The 22,264-nt window shown below is 37.7% G+C and overlaps 3 protein-coding genes across 4 annotated transcripts in view; 2 read left to right on the forward strand and 1 right to left on the reverse strand.

The window, feature by feature from the left end:
• The window catches only part of LOC306876516 (uncharacterized protein), a 49,089-nt gene extending 46,487 nt beyond the window's left edge, over nt 1-2,602 (forward strand). For both annotated transcript variants that reach the window (XM_079427772.1, XM_079427771.1), the window contains exon 8: nt 289-2,602. In XM_079427772.1, the coding sequence (XP_079283898.1) occupies nt 289-1,093 (805 nt within the window). In that variant the 3' untranslated portion in view covers nt 1,094-2,602. The remainder of the gene's footprint in view (nt 1-288) is intronic.
• On the reverse strand, nt 2,541-8,303 carry LOC306876517 (translin-like). Its single transcript, XM_079427773.1, has 6 exons — nt 8,011-8,303; nt 7,625-7,718; nt 7,457-7,553; nt 7,242-7,357; nt 7,076-7,155; nt 2,541-4,353 (listed from the first exon to the last, which is right to left on the reverse strand). The coding sequence occupies exons 1-6, from the start codon at nt 8,074-8,076 to the stop codon at nt 4,123-4,125; spliced, it is 684 nt and encodes a 227-aa protein (XP_079283899.1). The 5' UTR covers nt 8,077-8,303; the 3' UTR covers nt 2,541-4,122.
• A 620-nt stretch (nt 8,304-8,923) lies between these two features.
• Nucleotides 8,924-21,717, forward strand: LOC306876518 (ADP-ribosylation factor-like protein 5A). Its single transcript, XM_079427774.1, has 6 exons — nt 8,924-9,441; nt 16,697-16,757; nt 17,346-17,493; nt 17,571-17,654; nt 17,805-17,956; nt 20,646-21,717. The coding sequence occupies exons 1-6, from the start codon at nt 9,396-9,398 to the stop codon at nt 20,692-20,694; spliced, it is 540 nt and encodes a 179-aa protein (XP_079283900.1). The 5' UTR covers nt 8,924-9,395; the 3' UTR covers nt 20,695-21,717.
• The last annotated feature ends 547 nt before the right edge of the window (nt 21,718-22,264 follow it).

Raw genomic sequence — 22,264 nt, forward strand, 5'->3', positions numbered from 1 at the left:
AGCACCTCTATATATATATATATATATATATATGTGTGTGTGTGTGTGTGTGTGTGTGTGTTTATACATGTATGAAATAATTATTTTTCGTTAAATGTTAAGTGTTGTAATTGGTAAAGTGGTTAAACTTGATGACATACTTAAATCAGCACAAAAAATTATACATTTGCAGTGCCTAGTGACCAGTAAGCCAAGTGACAGTGAAGTAGCCCAGAACTCTTGCATGTTATGTATGCAATGTGACTCAAGTTGAAAGTATATGAAAGTTTACTCCTTTACATCCCTCAGGATATTCCTCGACGTGTCCCAGAATGACAACACAGCACTCAGGCGCATGAACCTGCGCTCCTTCCTCATGGCGCCACTTCAGCGTGTGACCAAGTACCCATTACTGCTAAGTCGCATCAGCAAGGTCACCAATGAATGTCACCCAGACTACTCCCGCTTAAAAGAGGCCAAGAGCCGCGTGGAGTCCCATCTAGAGCACATCAACATGAAGACCAAACAGGAGGGAACTGCCACATGGTCCTTGCGCTCTTTCCGGCGTGACAGCCGCAAGAACCGAGAAGTCATTAACATTGAGATGAGAGAGCTGTCAATGAAGACAGTGGGCTGGATGCGAGAGAGCACACGCTTCATCATGGAGGGGCCACTCCAATTGGCGCAGCCTGCCGATGGCCAGTGGCTTAAGAAGGGAAGCAAATCTCTCAAATTCCAGAACGTTCAGAGTTTACTCATGGTACACACCATGCGCAACACAGACACGGTGACTGAAGGGAGTCTGGAGACCTCGGAGACAGTGCAGGATGGTGTACTGGTGCTCATCAAGGACAAGAGCAGCGGGAAGTTCACTGTGTTACGGGAGCCAATCTGTCTGGCGAACTGCGTGGTGTCCGCCGACACCGACTGTGAAGACACCTTTGAGGTGTTGGACATCCGACGCGAGGCCTTCGTTTTCCGTGCCTCCGACAAACCTCGCACTCAGCAGTGGTTTCGTCAGATCAAGAGATACGCTTGTGATTTGGGATCCTGGAGAAAGAGACGCAACGCTCTCCCTAATATCATGATTAACACAACCCAGAGCCGGTCATGAGACTGAGCCCTTAACAACACATCCCTCATCCCTTCCCAGCATAACTGATGTAAATAATAAAAAAAAAAAATATTTTGTTGAGCGAACAGTATTTGTGTGGGGGAACTGTATCGGAGTAGACGTTTTTCCACCAATGGACTTTTAAATCGCAAAGTTTTACTGTGATTTGACTGAATAGTAATATAGACTGCAAGAGGGCACTTTGTATGAGTGGAAATAAAGTAAATGACATTTGGGAAGAGGAAAAATCCACTGTCAAGCAAAAAGTAATGCCCTTTGGCATACCAAAATGAGGGCCTTTTAGGCGCCTCTCTGCTGCACTTGTAAAACACTGATTGTACAACCAGTTTTCTACTGAGAAGAAATGTTCTCAGTTGTGAAATGGTATTCGTGACAAGCATGAGGGAACATTATGTGGACTTTTTAGTATGCACAAGAGTGGAAACCTGTGTTTTGTGTGAAGACTGAGGTAAAGATGTTTTGTTTTTGGATCATTGTAATTCCCTCTTCCTCTCTCTCTCTCCCGTTAGCATCTATTCCCACTGCCATTTAGGAGCAGTTCTCGTTTTTGTATCACTGTGCTGGTTTACAAAACAGCAATAATCTTTATTGTATTATGTAGCAGCAGTCGAGCTGTTTTTATTCACAGGTACCCATATTCTTGTGATCGGTGATGTAACAAACATTTTTTAGTATGTTTTCTCCACAGTCTAATGAGGGTGTAGCATCAAGTATTATCATTGCCACATTAATGGTTGTGCTCAAACCATCCGTGGCTATATAAGATCTTCTATTAGAAAAATGTCAATTGGATGTTTTCCCCCCAAATTATGTCGCTTATAATTACAATTCTGGTTTTCTTTGTGATCTCTGAGGGGGAGAAAATATGTGCCTTTGTTTCTTTGATACTGAATGAGTCCTTAGTACCATTTTGTTCAAGTTTTTCCTCTACTTTTACCCACAATTCAGGCCTTATGTCAAATTGAGAAAAAGATTTATGATTTTTTCAGTAGCTGCTATTATATTAAGGCTTCCCATTGATATACAGACTGTGATTTTTGACAACTCGTTAAATGTTAACTGTTTTTGTTTGATGCACTTTAATATGAAGGTCCTAAAACTAGAGCGAGGACATTGTTCTGCCGTTTACAAAGCTTTACTGTTCTTTGTTTTAAAGATTGTTTTAGCTTTAAGAGAAAAAAAGAACCACAGTTGACTTCAGCAATAGCAATCAATCACAATCATTCTGGTCTCTCTGTATGTTTGAAGTCAATACTGATGGATAGAAATTGTCGCTATCACTGGATTTAGCCATTTAGGTTCCAATGGCATTGATACTGTTAGAAATATAATTCTGTAGCTTCCACATTACACAATGAAAAGAGTTTAACCTGCCAGGACTGAGAACTGAGACCAATCAAGCTGTTAAATACTTTTTTCCATTCTTAAAAATCCTAAATTTAATTTTTTTTTGTGTAAAATATTGTGAATTACAATTAAAAATGACGAGCATCCATCTCTCTCAACTGACTCCATATTTTCTGAGAAGATTATTCCTAGTGTGAATCTTTATTATATAACATTAGTGAACAGGCAAATGTTTTTCCAGTGAAACGCGAAAGTCAAAAGCTGAACCACCACATGAACACAGGCATTTCAAATGCAAATACTCAAAAAAGTTAAGAAATCTCTCTTTGAGAAATCTGTCTTTGGAGAGAAACAAAGAACACAAAGCATTATTGCAAAGAATTTCTTTAACCATTTTAAGTAAAAGCCCCTCAAAAACCCTGAAAGAGCAGATAAAGCATGCACCCACAATAAGAAGAGCAATAAAAAGTCAATGCACTAAGAATCCACAAACAAAATAGGGAGGAACAATAAAAGTTGCCATAAACCTTCACAAAGGAAAACAAATGCATTGTCAGTTTGTCCTTTAAAAACATTTGTTTGGAAGGTTTTTAGAGTTATTTTTCCAAAGCTCTTCCTGAAACAACACTATCTACAGGTTTAGCATGCAACAACATAAGAGCCAGAATGAAAGGAAAGAAACATATGAACCAAAAAGCAGAAGTGCATGTCAAATATGCACTAATAAATCACTTTCATTAAATAAAGTCATTATTTACTCATCCTCATGTAGTTCCAAACCTGTATAACTTTCTTCTGTGCATCACAAAAGAAGAGATATTAAAGATGTTTACAGTGGTTTTTCTCAATGGGGTCCAAAACAACACTAGACCCTTTTGACTTTGTATGGACAAAAAATATTGCGTTCCCCGGAAGAAAGTAAGTCAGACAGGTTTGGACCGACATGAGGGTGAGTAAATGTTAATTATTGGATGAACTGTCTTTTTAACGGAGAAATACATGATAGTATAAATATGTACCAACAGCAAACAAGTGGTGAAGGAAACCACTAGATGACTTTGGCACAAGTTTTAAATTTATCTTCATGTACACCTTAGCAAGGTACCATTAACGTGTGATTTGAACCGTTACATTCAAGAAAAGTGCTTGGGTACAAAACCCATTCTAATAAATCAATGAGCATAGGTGTGTGAAATGTAATATTTATGTAGTTTAACATTAAGAAAATGTATTGATGTTTCGACCGGACATAAAACCATAAAACAGGCACAGAACTTCTGTTTTTAACAGTATTTTTAAGCATCTCCCACCAAAAAAAAGTTTTTTTCCTTCTTGTTTGACTGTACAAGAGAGATGGCTGAGACAAAAACATCAATAATAGTAAAAAGCATCCAATCAAAAAAAACAAATGCATCTGTACATAAGCATCTCTCAACAAAAATGAGAAAGAGAAGATCTCCCCACTAAAACCTGAACTTATCTCGGTCATGGTGGGCAGGTGGCTTAAAAGACACCGCCCAAGGCTGCTGGGGCTTCAAAACCTCCATTCCCTCCCCTCTTCCTCTCACCATCTGCTCGCAGACAGGTTTAACCACTCTTCCAGTCGTGGACAATCCCAGCCAGGGTAGTGCCCCGCGGCCTCTTGTGTTCCCACACCGACTCTACTTATCTACTCCAGCCTCCAGCTCCTTGGCAAGGCCACGGATTGAGAGATCGTACACCACCTCCTCGATCTTCTTCACATCATACTTGAGGCCATCGTAGCGCTTGCGAAGAGGGTCGTTTTTTAAGTTGAGCAACCGAAAGCCAGAGTCAAGTTCATTGATAAAGTTTGAGATCCTAAGCGGACGTCCATAGTCTCCTGAAGTCACGCTGTTCACTGCCAGCCTGGACTAAATGGGAAAAAATGTAACAGGTACATTGTGCTTTTAGTTTGATTTGCATTCTTTCCACTCTTGATAAAGTTAATTTCACATCAAGGAGGCAAAATCCACAATAATGCCCCAAAATATCATAAATGAATGCCCTAACAGTATTCGTGGGATGCATGTCTTGAAAAACTGAAAACAAATAAGCCAATCAGTTTTGCTGCACAAAATTAACAGAATGCCATGATTGCTTCAACAGCACATATACTACAATTAATAAATAATTTAAGAAGAGTGTGATTCATTGCCCAAAAAAGGAAAAAACTCAATTAAGTTAAAGATGATGCAACTGATTTTCCCCCAAAATTTCTATTTGTAGATGTCGCAGTGATATTTTTAATGTGAATTCCTTTGGACACTATAACCGCATAGAGAATGTCTGATATTGTCAAAGCTATTATGTATATAACAATTTACTGTATATCATGAATGAAGGGTGGACTATGTATATAACATAGTTATAACATAGGGGGGGTGCACCCTCACCCATGGATGCTTTCGCTCATTACAACTAAAACCATCAACCCAATGAAAAAACAAGTACAGCTCCTATCTCTTTGAATGAAAAAAAGCTCATTTTTCAGGCTAGACTAGCCAACACATGCGTGCAGTCCTAAGTGTGCATGTTAGAACAATTACTGTTTCTACAGCAACCAGAGTTTCTAATGGCAGCTGCAGTAATGCAATGAATTTACTAATGGGCAAATGGCTCCTTACTGAGAAGACGGATTAATCCACAATATTGCGTTGCACATTCTCCCATTCATAAGTGGTAGGAGTACAACTTTCTTTTGTATATTAAAAGTCTTTGGATATACATTGTTGCACCACAGGCCCCGCCCATTGGTGGTCATTCACTTAATGGCTGACATCTGTGAACGAGAACATTTAAGGGATAGTTCACCCAAAAATGAAAATTAGTCCAAGATTTACTCACCCTCAGGGCATCCTAGGCATGTCTGGCATTCCTCTTTCAGAAGAACACATTCAGAGTTATATTTCACATTGTCCTGTCTGTTCCAGTCTGTATAATTGCAGTGTATGTTGCCCCTGTTTCTGAATCTACTCCACACGGCTCCAGGGTGTTAATAAAGGACTTCTGAAGCGAAACGATGCGTTAGTTTAAGAAACATGTTGATTCTTAAAACTTTATAAACTGTACAGCTTCTGGTCTCTCAAGCAGGCACGTACACAACAAGGCGGTCGAGCACATGACGTAGGTGTAATGAAAGGTGATGGTAAGATCCAGGGAAAGTGTGCATGACGAACACAGATGCACAGAGGAGAAAGCAAAACAAAACACCCGTCACGAACTTATGTAAACATCCCGGGAATCGACACGAATGCACCTTTTTAATCAAAACAGATACAGTTTACTTGTTCACATGGTTTCCCTGTGCTGTACACACAATTTGGTTCTCGAGAGATTACACGCTTCTCCCTGGAGCTTACTCTTGCAAGACTACAGTCTTCTTTCCGGATCTTACGTTCGCTTTTCGTTACGCCTACGTCATACGCTCCACCATCTTGTTGTGAACACGCCTGCTTGAGAGACCGGAAGCTGCACATTACAATTTATAAAGTTAAGAATCAACATTTTTCTTAAACTAACGCATCGTTTTGCTTCAGAAGTCCTTTAGGGGAAAGGGAAGTGGTGTGTGGCCAAGAATGGTGACCCATACTCAGAATTTGTGCTCTGCATTTAACCCATCCAAGTGTACACACAGTAGTGAACATACGCAGTGGGCAGCCAATGCTGCGGTGCCCGGGGAGCAGTTGGGGTTCGGTGCCTTGCTCAAGGGTCTCACCTCAGTCGTGGTATTGAGGGTGGAGAGAGTGTTGGTTATTCACTCCCCCACCTACAATCCCTGCCGGACCTGAGACTCCAACCCATTTGTGTCGACCTTTGGGTTACAAGTCCGACTCTCTATCCATTAGGCCACGACTGCCCCCATTCGCAGTTTTTATTAACACCTATTATTTTTATTAACACTTTATTAACACCCCAGAGTTTTGTGATGGATGGATACTTTTTTTTCGGCTTCAGAAACAGGGGCACCATACACTGCAATTATACAGACTGGAACAGACAGGACAATGTGGAATATAACTCTGAATGTGTTCGTCTGAAAGAGGAATGTCATACATGCCTAGGATGCCCTGAGGGTGAGTAAATCTTGGACTAATTTTCATTTTTGGGTGAACTAAGTTGGGTCAAGAGCAAACAGATCAAATTATAATCACTGACACTTTCTACACTGGACACAGTGTAAAGATACTTGTTCCATTTCTGATGTTCTCAAATACAACAGCACAGGACAAATGTGTCTTGTTTGCATCTCTCTACCACCTTCAGAAGGATCCCAGTGTCAGAAACAAGTGGATGGTTTCATTTTAAAGACACTAACTCACTGGCAATAGTGAGTGGACGGTGATACTGTTTCCTATGCAATAACTTTAGCCAATCAAAACAGTGGCTGGTTATGAAGAAGTCTTAAAAATGGGTATTCATTTAAAATTATTTTATTAAAAGAGAACTTAAAGGCACACATTTATTGTAATTTAATCATCCCTTTAATGTTAAGTTAATGTAAACAAATGTTTAAATACAGTAGCAGGTATATTTATACTACAATAGATGATAAGATTGGTAGTTTGAATACATTTGAAAGGAAAAAACACTTACCAGCTCACTGGCCAAAATAAGAACTCCTGCAAGATAGTCTTCCACGTCCAAATGAAACCCTTTTTCTCTGTCGACTTCAACTGCGTAAGTGTAAAGCAGAGTTAATCTACAACAGTCTCACAAGTATTCAAGATGTCCAATATAAATAAACATCAACATTACATACTGGCAAGTATTTTTGCCACTTCCTCGCGTGTAACCAAGGATTCGCTTTCCAGGTATACCACAAAAGCTGCGAGGAAGGCAAGACGTTGAAGAACAAATCTCCAGTGCTCATGATACCTATGGAAAGATGAGGATGTCCGTCTTTATTATAATTATCAAAACAAGAAGCATGATCAATTCAAATACTGAGGGAAAAAAAGAGGCATCTACACAAACCGATAGTACTGTTCCACAGGGAACTTAGTTTTCAGCTCTCCAGTGTGGTTTCTTACAGTGCAGAACAGCTCTCTAGCCTTCAAACACTTGCTGGGAACTGCAGGAGGGAGTGAAAATGTATTAGAAAAGACATTATGTAGACAAAAAAGATCAAGTTTTTTAACTTACTATCTTTGAAACCACTTGGTTGATGGACACTTTGAAGAACAGTGAGGATCTCTCTCGCTGTCTGCTCCAGAACTTGGACAACTTTTCTTATGTCCTACAGGAAGAGCATAGAAACATGAGAGGCATGTGAGAGCAAATATATGGATATAAAAAAACAGCAAAATTCAAAAAGAGATCAGCAGAACTTTCAGTCTAGACTTTGACATTCATTGTACTTTATCATGTCTAATTCACCAGTCACAAATGCCCTGTAATTGTATTACTGTGAATATTATTGATCAAGCTATATTTTATGCAGAGGTTCTGCGACAAGTCCATAACAATCCAAACGGACTTCACGTTTTTTTCTTTCCAGGAAACCTTTTTTAGTCAGTGCAGCTGTGTACCTCTCGAATATCTTGATCTGCACTCAAAAATCCTTGGATGTAGCTAAACATCTCCGTTACAGACATCTTCAAATGTGCTGGCTTGTGCGTAAAATGTCCTTTGAAAACTGAAAAAATGTAAAAATATACACTATTTAGTGTATGGATGTAAACAGAGACTGTTTATTAGTCGTCGTGCTCGCGAACCAAACAGCCTGTAGTGTAGTTATAACTGTAGTCATCAGCATGCACGTTCACATCTGCCCTTCCTCAGTTCGTCGCATTATAATGATGTAATGATCGTCTTTCTTCCTGCATGTTGCTGGTAATCCAGACGCCCTCTACTGGCTTTGCTCAAATTCAACTCAGAGATTTTGACTCGTTAAGAAAGAAGAAGAACAAGAAGAGCTCTGTTAAATATCTTTTGGTATTGGAAATATATATATATATTTTTACAGTGTTATTTTATCTGTTCTATCTGTGCTGTTTATGAATGTCTTATCTTTCAGAGACAGGGCCATCAGACAGGGGGTAATAGTGGAACTGAGTAACAGGGGCCCTTAGCGAGGAGGGGTATATAATAATGACATACTGATTATTATTATTAATATGATTGATGAGGTGTTGTGTAGTGAGGAGCCCACCCCCTTGGTTGTGTGACCGATGCCCAACATTTGGTGCTATGCCCCTGGATATTAGAGATATAAGAAATGTTTATTTTTACTTCAAGATGGTCGATTTAGTACAAATGTTTTGCTATTTTATTCCTCGTTTTTATGCATGGCATTTGTCTTTTTAAACAGATCAACTGTCTTCTAGACACGTCTGGTCGCATATTTATTATACATGTTTGTAGAAATACTATCTCTAGTATCACTCCACTATTTTTTGTCAGTGTGTGCGTGTGTGTGTGTGTGTGTGTGTGTGTGGCTGTATCTTAAAACCTAGTGAGCCGCCTAGCTAGACCGCATTTCCTACGTCCCAAACATGCCGAACAGTCCAAGCGGTTATTAAGTGCACTGCTATGCTGTCTAGGTAGAGGCTGCGCAATAGATTTAGAGGCAGGTCGCGCGAGTGACTTCCGGTGAGTGTTGCGTGGCTGTAGCTCTGATTGAGTTCAGCTTTTGCAGCAGAGAACAGAAGCTCGTCTCACTGCCGCAGAACCAAATGAACGCCCTAATTTCCTTTACCTCCACACATGACAGCACTGAAACGATGCAGTATTTAGACATCCCATCCTCACAAAACATGGACACCATTCAGGAGAGAATATTAACGGAGTGAATAACTGTTACCGACAGCACTATTTTATACTGAACCGGATCGTTAGCTTAGCTGGCTAGCAGATACAGATAGATTTTCAGTCTCTGCTGCTGGGTGGTGTTGCCCGAGGCCGGACACCAGCGATGGGAATCATTTTCACAAAATTATGGAGGCTTTTTAACCACCAAGGTACGTAAAGTAGTGTATTTATAAACATAATTCGATTACATTCAGTTTCAATATTGACTGGCTATATGGATTTTTACTAGCTAGCTAATGTCTGCTAACCTGCTGCTATAGTTTCGTTTAAAAACAGCGATGCTGGTGCTTATATACGACTAAAATATTTATAAACATATTGTAAGTACAAAAATATTCTGAGAACGTATGTCATTACATTAAAACAGTCGAAAAGGCTTCATTAAACCTGCCTAAGATGTTTCAGGACTGGCTGTTGACAGGTACTGTGCTGTCAGGTTCAGTCTCTGTTTATGGAGGTTGGAGTCCCTTTTATCTTAATTTTTTACTCGCTGATAGATAATTGTTGTGTAACATGTCAAACTCTATGACGCACATATGTAATTTTCATATAAGAATATATGTGGTTGAACATATTTATTGGCGTTTTACCGGTATATGAGTATTGTTATATTCCCCTATGCAATTACATGTTTGGTTTTATGTATTTCGTCTGTAAATGCATAAAAACTTACCAACTGAGATAATATGAATATAAAGTGAATGTGAAAGTCAGCTGTCAGCACAGAGATTAGATTAGCCTGCTTATTCACCAGTAGGTAGCCTATGAATCAAGAAGTGAAACACCCATTGCAGCACTCTTTGCTTTTTTAAGCCTGATCATTTGTGCCTCTTTCCTCTGTGATTGTGCATGCTGGGCATTTTGCAACACTGGTCAGCCTGTGTGTCTGTGACAGTGGTGCAATCCTCAATGCACTGGGTTTTGTGTCAGCATTACTTGTTACACAGGTCCATGTGATAGTCTCTCATTTATTATACATGGTGTTGGATATCCATAAAGCATAATCGTGTTTGAAAGATTTGCACATCAGTGTATGGGTCATTGAGCATGTGCAAATTGTAACATAACCCAGTGGAACATTTCTTTTCGGTTCTCACCTTACTCATTAGCTGAACAGATCTTTGTGATATGGGAGCCTTGTAACATGAGAGCTGGAGACTGATGCCTACAGTCAGATGCAGCACCATCATTAGTCTGTTTTATTTCTTTTTGTTTAGATGAAGTAGCCTTTAAGTAATTAAAGGTGACTTATAATTAAGTTTGGGGTCAGTAAGATTTTTAATGTTTTCAAAAGAACTTTCTTCTGATCAACAAGGCTGCATTTGATCAAAAATACAGTAAATATTGTGAATTATTATTACAATATTTAACAAAATGGTTCTCTATTTTAATATCTTTTAAAATGTAATTCTTTATTGATGGCAAAGCTGAATTTTCAGCATCATTACGTCAGTGTCACATGATCCTTCAGAAATCATTCTAATACGTTTATGCTGATTTACTGCTCAAGAATAATTTCTCATTATTACATTGAAAACAGTTTTGCTGCTTAATGTTTTTTGTGGAAAATTGTGCTACTTTTTTCAGGATTCTTGAATAGAAAGTTCAAAAGAACAGCATTAATGTGAAATAGAAATTTATTGTAACATTATAAATCTCTTTACGGTCACTTTTGATCAATTTGAAGTATCCTTGCTGTATTACTGAGCCCAAACTTCTAAACTAAATATTTTCATGCCTAAAACACACATCCGTGTTTTGTTGTCCATGTTTTGCATCACACTGCAGCATTGCCACACACAACTGCTTAAATTCTTTCAAAACATTTCATGCTATAGACAGAAGCATGAAAGAGTATTAAAGTCCCCCAGTAGGAACACTGGTTGATCTGCCGAATAGGATCCTGTCAATGTCGGCAGATCAACCAGTGTTTATACTGGGGGACTTTAAAGTAACACTCCACTTTTTTTGGAAATAGGCTCATTTTACAACTCCCCTAGACAGTTGAGTTTTACCGTTTTTGAATCCATACAGCCGATCTCCGGGTCTGGCGGTACCACTTTTAGCTGCAGCTTAGCATAGATCATTGAATCGGATTAGACCATTAATAATTGGTCATCAAAAATGAAAAAGAGTTTCAATATTTGTCCTATTTAAATCTTGACACTTCTGTAGTTACATCATGTACTAAGACCGACGGAAAATTAAAAGTTGCTATTTTCTAGGCCGGTATGACTAGGAACTATACTCTCATTATATCATAGGCTACTGAGCTGGGGACTATTTTCAGGCGCTGCGTAATATCATTGTGCCTGCTGCACCCATGGTATGGCAGCAAAGTTCCTTGATTATTACGCCGGAACGAGAGTATAGTTCCTAGCCATATCGGCCTAGAAAATTGCAACTTTTCATTTTCCGTCAGTCTTAGTACACGATGTAACTACAGAAGTGATCTATGCTAAGCCAAGCTAAAAGTGCTACAGCCAGACCCGGAGATCGGCTGAATGGATTAAAAAACGATAAAACTCAACTTTTTAACTCTTGGGGACTTGGAAAATTAGCCTATTTCCAAAAAAGTGGAGTGTTCCTTTAATAATCTTTCCTTAAGTGAGACTCTTCCGAACCTGCAGCAATATATTGATTGCTCAACCCGTTTCTCTCACACATTGGATCTGTGTTATGGTAACATTGAGGATGCATATAGGGCAATATGTAGAGCACCTATTGGCAAATCGGATCATAATGTAATCCATTTACTGACAAAATACAGACAATGTGTTAGAAGTGAGAAACCGGTGGAAAAGAAAATCCAGGTTTGGAACAAGGATAAAGAGGAGATGTTAAAGGATTGTTTTTGCACACAGAAATGTGCGCATGGTTTCTGTGTTCATCCCCATGAATGAAAAGTTTTATTGCTGTGTTTTATTACATTTTTGAATGTTATTTAGCTGAACGTGGACTAGTCTTGATGTTGTAGTGTGACATTTCACTATGAATATAACTGATCAAATTGTTTGCCCTGTTGCTACATTTTAGTGTTTAGTGTTTGTTTGTTTTTTATTGACTTCGTACCTTCAAATAAAACATTTTTCAATTATGCTTTTTAATTTTTTTTTTTAAATAAACAAGAATGTTTAATAAAACATGATGTGAGCTTAATGGGAACAGGGGTGTGCTTAAAGGGTACACAAATGTACCCATTAAGCACAGCCAGACTTTTTGCATTTAATGATGTATCTTAATTGAAATTATTTTGTCATTTAAAATAAAATTAAATATTTTTATGTGAGAGATTAATATTTTATTTTAAAATAACTTTTTGTACCGAAACCAAGATCTTGTGCACTAAAAATGTCTCAATATAGATTTTGGTGAGCTTAATAGGTGCGTTTACCCGAGTTGGCAATAGAGATATGGTTGATGAAACTAGTGCCAGGATTCCTGTGGGTTCACCGATCTGCTTGAAGTGAACACACTACAATGTATCTTACCAGGTCCAGATGGCCTTAGGGGCCATGTTTTAAAGACTTGTGCGAATGAATTAACTGAACCTTTAACAAAATTATTTCAGTTTTTATTAAATTCTCAGACTGTGCCTAATATGTGGAAATTGTCATTTATACGGCCCATTCCTAAAAATGTGGGGGCGAACAAATGTGAAGATTTCTGCCCTGTAGCCTTAACATCAATACTTGCTAAATGCATGAAAAGGGTCATTAGTAAACCATATGTATCTGAGCACCTAGATGTATTGCAATTTGTGTTAAGCCTCAAAGAGGGACAGAGGATGCTACGCTTACTATGGTCGATACAATTGCTAGTCACTTACAACAAGCAAAGGCATATACACGTGTTCTTTTTATTGATTACACATCTGCATTTAATACGATGCAGATACATTTACTTTTAGAACGTCTCTTAGTTTTAGGAGTGAAGGAGGAAAAATTAATTGGATTAAAAATTGTTAACAGATGGACCACAACAAGTTTGCATCAGGGGGGTTAAATCAGACATTGTTTTCAAATACAGGAGCACCTCAAGGATGCGTTTTGTCACCCCTATTATTTTCTGTCTATAAAAATGAGATGCAAATGCAGAGTATAAATTATAAACTGTAAATATGCAGACGATATGGCCCTGGTTGCACTCTAATGGAAGGATTGTATTGATTATGAGTATGAAGAGCATGTTTTGCCCAGAACCCAGAACCCTTAACAGAAATGACGTTATGTGATCTACCAGTGGAAATTGTGAAGGTTTTTAAGTATTTGGGAACTATGATTGATTGCAAATTAAATTTTTCTGGTAATGTGGATTTTATCTGCAAGAAAGCAAATCAGAGGCTATATTTGCTACGGAAATTGAGAGAATTTTCTGTTAGCCAAGGTGTTTTACGAAGCGTTTATATTAGTTTAATTGAAAGTGTTTTAGGGTACAATGTAACTGCTTGGTTTGGGCAAATAACATCAGTAAATAAAGTAAAATTAAATAGGATTATAAGGATGGCAAGCAAAATAATAGAAGTTAAGCAAAAATCGATTGATCAGCTGTATGATCTGTATGATATGGCAGTTAGGAGGAAAGCTTTGGCTATAAGTGGCGATACAACGCACCCTCTGAACTACGCTTTTAAATTGTTACCATCTGGACGCCGTTATAGAACACTGAAGGCAATTAAAGCAATATATAAACAAACCTTTGCACCACACGCAATAAGTCTTTTGAATAAAGGGTAGGACTACAGTGTTTTTAGGAGGGATTAATGTATTAGTTATTTGATGTGTTTGTGCATTGTATTGAAATGTGAATTGTTCTGTCATTGTGTATGTAAGCGAGACCAAAGACCAATTTTCAGCCAAGGCTGAACAATAAAGTAAAGTAAAGTGATATGATGATATTATCAGAGCCTGTAAATCGGTAGATTCTAAACCCTTCATGCACGCTTTGTACCCCTTTGATTTTTCTTAGTTTATTCCTCGGTTTCATGTCTGTTCTTGTTCGGGTTAGTATGCAACTTTCCAGGAACAAACTTTGAGAATGTGAGTGTAAGGTTTCTTTGAAATGTTTCTCAGTCTTTAGGTTAGATGTTGTGATAGTTGGCACTGCAAATGAAATCCCCGCACTATGATGAATCGGCTAGTTTTATCTTTTTGGTTTAGTTGTCAGCTTTGTGCATTACTTTTGTATATTTATGAAGTGTTAATGCCTTGCAAATGATTCTGTGACATCTACAAATAATCTAACTGATGTCACAGACTAAATTTGCCTGGCTGGTTACATAGATTTGTTGAAATTGCACAAATGACTTGTTGTGATATTCTTGGGAATAGTTTTGCCATATTTCACAGTTTTCCAAAAAAAAAAAAAAAAAAAAGGAATGTAAAAGCTTATATTAAAGTTGGATAATTTACAGATATCATTACTTTTTTTTTTTTTGAGACCTTGTAATACCTTTATGAGCTCAGCTAGAAAGAGAGACCCGGAACCGTGTGACTCCAGCCATCTTTTTAAATCTAAATGTCAACACAGTTTTATATTTGAAAGTGATACACCTCATGTGTGTCCCGTTCAGCCATGATCTTTTCTGCTACAAAGAAAAGGAATTGGTTTTAAGCTATTTTGTATGTTCTTGTGAATACAAGGAATGCGAAAGCAAAGCATTTAATCGAAGTACTAAAGCTCATAAATTATAATAAAACCTAACCTTTGGACCTGCATGTGAATGCTTAGCTGACATGATGATTATATCAGCCTTAAATTCTGAGTGTCATCAGCTTCACAGTGTCTTGGTAAAAGCATCTCTTTGGAATGCTTTAATTTGAGCTTTTCCTCTTTTGTTTGTTATTTTCAAATTAAATGGCCCAGTCTAACAAGAGCAAGACTGAGGTCTTATCTACAGAATGATATCTTTGAGAGCTCTCTCTCTCTTTTTTTTCAGACTAAACAAGTTTCTATGTCCCCAAAAAGGACAGTGGTCTATCTAGTGTGCATACTGGTGACTCATTTTGTAACACATCTAAATGGGTGTGTCTGAATGTCCTTGAATACCTAATGCAGGTCTGTAGTAGTGACGTGGAGTGCAGTGTTTTCTTCTGTTGTATGTCTATTCATGATATTGACTCCTCTTTAGTTTCTTTCTCTTTATTCTCCAATTCATATTGTCTGTCACTGTCACCATCATCTTCAGGTTCAGGGTGTCTTGTAATTTATGACATGTAATGGGAATTCTGAATATTTGAAAACTGGTTCGTTTAGTTGTTCTCAGACAATTGTGGTTTGATTTACTGAAATAATCATAATGAGGCATCATGTGTAACAAGTTTATCAATCTTTTGGTTGTATTTTTTTCTCATCAGTTTCAGCAGATATTAATCACAGCAAGTCTTCAAGTCCTCACAGCCTGTCTGTGAATGCTGATTTCATTTCCCTTTTCTGTTTAATGGTTTCATCAAAATTGTAATTGCGTGAGACATCTGTTTTATTTCCAGACAAATTAGTTTTCACAATCACTTTTGCTTTATGAAGAAACCCCCTCAAAAAGGTGATGGATATGTGTATTATATAAAACCCGTTTCCTCTTTTGGGTCTGTTTTGTGGACAGCGGGGCAGAAAAAAAGTGCTGGCTATTTTGCATGAGGCAGTCAGTTGAATTAGATTGATATTTGCATTAGCTCTACATATGCTTTTTGCCCATTGTCATGCTTGATAAACTGCAGTATGCAAAGTTCTGTTGCAACTAAGCATTGTTTTCTCTTGTGGAAACTATTAAGCCACCTTTACACACACTCAAAGGTGTTGCCACGTCGCCTAGTCTGTCATACCTTTGACGCTTTTGTAGGTGCAAACAACTCTATCCAAAGTCATTTAGAATTTGAGATGAAATTGGGTGCAACGTGGTTAATAATGGTGCTGTATACAGCATAACAATCATAACATTACAAAGATGTTGAGCAGGGGTACATTTTTTAAATCTGTGGTGTTTTATGCATTTTATGGCAAATTCACAACTTTTTAAAATCAGACAGTCAGTTGAATGTGTAAAGCGTACTGTATTATCTCATACACAACTGTTTGTGGCAGGAGCTGGGCTGGCTGTTTTTGTATCTAGCCTAAAACATGTTTGAGACATGCAGCATATTTTTGGGTTTGGTCATTATTCAGTTCTTCAGATCTGCTCCTTCCTATCGTGAGAAGACTTTGACACCACCCATTATACTTTGAGTTGCTGTATAGGATGACACATTGCTCAATAACACAGTCAAATACTGGTTTTACACATGACTGTGTGTTAAATATTCTAACTAATTTGAAATCAATCAAAAATAAAAGATGAATGGCTGCAGTGCTGGTTATGATCTAAAGCGTTAACTAAAACATTTAACCGTCTTCCTGTTTTTCCCCCAGAGCACAAAGTCATTATTGTTGGGCTGGACAATGCAGGAAAGACCACCATACTTTATCAGTTGTAAGTACTATTGCACTAGTTATAATCTAGTTAGAAATTTAGTAGTCCATTCTTGATTTAAACAGTTACAATTTAAAAGTTTGGGGTCAGTAAAAACGATAAATTAGAACTGATAAATAACAGGTTTTTTATATTTGAATATACTTTAAAACATAATTTATACCTGTGATGATACGGCTGAATTTTCAGCTGCCATAAATCCAGTCTTCAGTGTCACATGATCCTTCAGAAATCATTCTAATATGCTGATGTTGAAAACAGTTGTGCTGCTTAATATTTCTGTGGAAACTGTCATATTTTTCAGGTTTCCTTGAATAGAAATTTCAAAAGAGCAGTATTTATTTAAAATGGAAACCTTTATAACATTGTAAATGACTATACTGTCACTTTTGATCAATTTAATGTGTCCTTGCTGAATAGAAGTATTCATTTCTTTCAAAGATTACTGACACCAAACATATACATAAGTTTATGCAACGGTGTGATTACATCATGCAGATTACAGCCTCATTTTGTAGTGTTTTTGTATTTGTGGTGTTGTCCTATTTGTTGTTCTTTTTGTGCTCATGTCATTTTTGTAATCTCCAGCTCTATGAATGAGGTGGTGCATACTTCACCCACCATCGGCAGCAATGTGGAAGAGATTGTGGTCAATAATACACATTTCCTTATGTGGGACATTGGAGGACAGGAATCCCTACGCTCCTCTTGGAACACTTACTACACTAACACAGAGGTAAACGCACTGAGACAACTGTAAAATGATCTTGAATTGTAAAGAGCATGTATCATGAATGTGTTCCTCCTGTGTAGTTTGTGATCGTGGTCGTGGATAGCACAGACAGAGAGAGAATCTCAGTGACCAGAGAGGAGCTCTACACGATGTTAGCCCATGAGGCGAGTATATGTATGTCACTATGAGAACTGGTATTGCATGAGTGTTCATACACACATATTTGATGAAGCGATTATTCTGAGACTGTCTGTTTTTCTCTTCTGCTCCTTCATCACACTACTTGATTTCAATTCCTCTTTTCTCTTTATTAGGATCTGAAAAAAGCTGGTTTGTTGATTTTCGCCAACAAGCAAGATGTGAAGGGTTGTATGACTGTTGCTGATATTTCCCAGAGTCTTCAGCTTACCTCTGTCAAAGACCATCAGTGGCACATCCAGGCCTGCTGTGCCCTCACTGGAGAAGGGTAAAGCCACAAAAACCTACAGAGCCACTTGATAAACATGTAATGCAAAGATCCAGTGAAATGGGTTTTTTTCCATCAGTAGAGAAAATGTAATGAGTCACAGATTGTGTAAAAGTCTACTATTCTAGTCATTTTGGTTGAATATGGAACTAGCATCGATGGAAGTAATGAATCAGTATTAGATATCTAAAAGTTATTTAGACAGCAATTGCCATCAGACACATATTTATTAATAAACCAGAATTTTCCATCTTTGATGCCTTTAAACAGACAACTATGGAAATATGCCTATTTTCACCACATAAGGGAAAAATCAATGATTTAAAGGGTTAGTTCACTCAATTTAAATTAGCCCATAAATTAGCCCTTTCTTCTTTCAGACAAATCCAATTGAAGTTATATTAAAATTATCCTTGCTCTACCAAGCTTTAGAATGGCAGTAGGTGGGTGTTTTTGTTCAACAGTCCAAAAGTAGTCAAATAAAGTGCATCCATCCATGTTAAAGGTGTGGTAAGTGATTTCTGGTTGCCAATGTTGATATTTGAAATCACTAAAACAAACACGCCCCTACCCCAAAAGGGTCTCACCCCTATTTTGATAGCTCCACCCCGCACATACGTACGCAACCCAAGCAACGATTACTTCTGTGAAACAAAGCAAAACCAATGTTCCTCATCGAGGAAACAAAGCAACCTCAGCGTCCGATTGCAGGCCTTCCCGCTCCTTGAGTTCTCTCCAGCGCTGGAAAGCTGATCTGATATTTACACGGATCCTACTTCTTAGCTTATTGTAACACCATGTCTACACCCGACGTGACACGACAAATCCCTGACAGTAAACTGCTGCCACATTCTATTTATGACATATTGACACATATTTCAAATGATTTTCAACAGTCGCTTTGTCACGTCCAGTGTAGACAGACTTTAGCTGTTGCTGCTTGGTGCGGCGTCCGGTGCACACACACGGTGTAAGTCTTCTTTTGTTTCACAGACATTTTCCTCTTGTTTTATATCCGCCATCTCTTGGATCGGCTAATGTCCATCATGTGCACTGAACGCTCTCTCCTCCACATCATGAGTAGACAGTCCCCTTTCTGCTGATTGGCTACAAGTTTGTTTTGGTACTGGCCCGACTCAGTATAAAATATATACCCCGCCTTTAAAATGTGCCTCACATGGCTCCGGGGGGTGCATAAAGGCCTCCTGTAGCGAATCGATGCATTTTTGTAAGAAAAATATCCATATTTAAAATGTTATAAACACTTTTCTCTCACTTGCACTAACTGTCATACATGGCGTCGCACATGCGCCGGTGAGAAGTGATTAACACGGAAGAGCAGAGGAGAGACCGCAAAACAAAACGCCGGTCACGAATTAGAAGCACAAAAGGAGGATTTGTAAAAAAAAGATGTCAGAGGATTTCGATATAAGCCAAGAGGAGACTGGTTTTACTTTTGGTAAAGTAAGGAAACTTTGCTTCTTTTGCTCCTGTAAACAAACTAGTGAGACTGGCATATCTCACAGGCGTGTGTGCTGCCCAGAACGGCTCTGCGTACGACAGATGCCGGAAGTGAGAGAAAAGTGTTTATAATGTTTTAAATATTGATATTTTTCTTACAAAAAACGCATTGATTCGCTACAAGAGGCCTTTATTCACCCCCCGGAGTCGTGTGAGGCACATTTGGATGGATGGATGTGCTTTATTCGACTACTTTTGAACTGTTGAACAAAAACACCCACCTACTTCTAAAGCTTGAAAGAGCAAGGATCATTTTTAATATAACTCTGATTGCATTCGCCTGAAAGAAGAAAGTCATATACACCAAGGATGCCTTGAGGGCGAGTAAAACATGGGCTAATTTTCATTTTTGGGTGAACTAACCCTTTAATTAAAGATTACTTAAAGAAAAAATGTTGTCATTGACTTTTTTTTTCTCATAATTTTGACTTTTTATCTAAAACCAAAATACTTTTTGGTCATAATTATTGCTTTAAAAAATTATTATTTTTATCTTGTAACTTCTACTTTTGTCATTTTGACTTTTTTGTTATAATTGACAAAACGTTGAAATTGAGATAAGTCATATAATTATGGCAGTCAAAATTAATTGATTATAAAAAGTTAAAATGAGATAAAGCATCATTGACAAAAAAGGTTGAAATTGGTGTTAAAAGTAAAAAATGATGGCAAAAAGTGGAAATTGATAGCCAAAATTTAAAAAGTTAGAAAGTTCAACTTAGCATGTCATAAATTTGACTTTTTATTTCATAATTTAGATTTTTGTGTTATTATGCTTGATTTACCTAAGCATGACTTCCATAGAAAACCCTGGCCAATGCAAAATTTCCCTAAACGAATCAAAGCAAATTCAAATGACCTTTTTTATGACTGCTTTGTGGATGCATACAGAGACCATAATACACAGAAAATAATGTTTAAATACATTTAAAGCCATAATGTGGTCCAGAAAGTCAGTGGATTTCGTAACAGAAAGTGTGGTTGGTTATTAATATTTGCTGAAAAGACTCAGATGCACCTAATATTATGGCCAGGGTCATTAGTTCAGAAGCTTTTCTCTGACTAACAGGCAGAAAGCACAAATGTCTTTCTTTGTCCAATTTACAGAAAGAAAGATAAAAGAAGCATTGTTAACTGGCCGAGCTGAATGTCTCTTTCCTGTCCGCAGGCTCTGCCAGGGTCTAGAATGGATGATGTCACGGCTGCGAGTAAGATGACCTCTGACCTCAGATAGCAGTGTGCTCTCTCTATCTTTCCCACCGGACGTGGAGGCCGGGTGTCGCTCACTGTGAAGGTGACCCAGCGACGTCACCAGAACTTGTTTGATTAATTTATTCCAGATTATTGAGAACTGAACAAACGATCTAAACTAACTAAAAAAGTCAGGACTTGCGAGACAGCGTGTTTTTCTGCGTGAATGGCTGTTGAAAGAGTAACGGGGTTGCACAGACCTTGGACTAAGAGGACTCGTCTCTACCTGGAGTGGCCTCGCTGCTTTGCCCAGCTCCCTGACATGGTGTTGCCCAGTGTGTACAGTCCAGTATTTTCATTAACCTTGTGCCTGCACCTGACTCTCCAGAGGAGACACGTTACCATGCAAGAGGAGACTGCACCCATGTAAAATACAACTAAATAAAGTGTTTTTATCTGTCATGACAGAAGTTTCACACTTTAATTCTCTACAGATTTTTCCCTATGGAGCTTTAAGCACGGTCATAATTGACAATGAGTTTGGTTATTTGTCTCAGATCTTTTGCTACCTCTAGGGGGTGACACATGGTTTGAAAGGGAACTTCTCGTGTTAATTGTTAAATGAATTTAATTTGTTTAATTGTTTAACTTGGAAGAAAAAAGTTATACGTTTAAGAACAATATTAGCTTAATCTTGGCAGAACCTTTATACTAAAATTATAGTATTTTAATGCATACCACAGACCAAACATATATTATCACAGACTTCAGAGCAGCTTAATTTTGTAATTATTTCATTTTGATAAGAACAGAATATTTGAATACATTTACATACACTCTTAAAAGCAAGGTTCCAAACATGTTTTCACAACAATGCTGAAATGCAGAAGAACCATTTTTGGTTCCCGAAGTAAACGATTCTTAAAGAACCTTTTTGTTGTGAAGAACATTTATAAAAGGTAAATAATCTTTTGGTTAAAGGAAAGGATCTATGGATGTGAAATGTTCTTCACTGAACCTTCAATGCCAATAAAATACCTTTATTTTTTAGTGTGTATTTTTATTTAAATGCAAAGAGAAAGTTATTATTTTAAAATATTTTTAATGTGGATAGATTATTTTTGTAATTTAATTTGCTGTCACTGGTAATGAACGCTATGCACTTTAAATCTGAATCTTAAAATCGAATGAAGGATTATGTAAAAATGGCATCAGTGCCAAATTATTATTATTATTTTTATTTATTTAAGACCATTTTAGGGGAAAAATGTTGCTCTAACCTTGCTAAGTTTAACTTTAGTGCTAGGTTTTCTTTTTAACAGCATTAATTGATTCTCTCCCAAAGATGATCTCATGTAGAACATCAGTGCCTAATAATGACATGTGAGACACCATTATCCTGATAGTTATTTTTGTATCTGAAGCAGGACAACACATTGAGTCCATTAAAACTCATAAGCTCTTAGTGAACTTGTTATATAAAATTTACAAAAACGTATTGCGCAATGACATTTCCACTACTGTGACAGAGTGCTATTCCTGTACAAATTCACCTATACTTTCTGACATTTGATGTAGCAGATGATGTTCATGCAG

This window comes from Barbus barbus, assembly GCF_936440315.1.
Source record: "Barbus barbus genome assembly, chromosome: 10".
Lineage (NCBI taxonomy): Eukaryota > Metazoa > Chordata > Actinopteri > Cypriniformes > Cyprinidae > Barbus > Barbus barbus.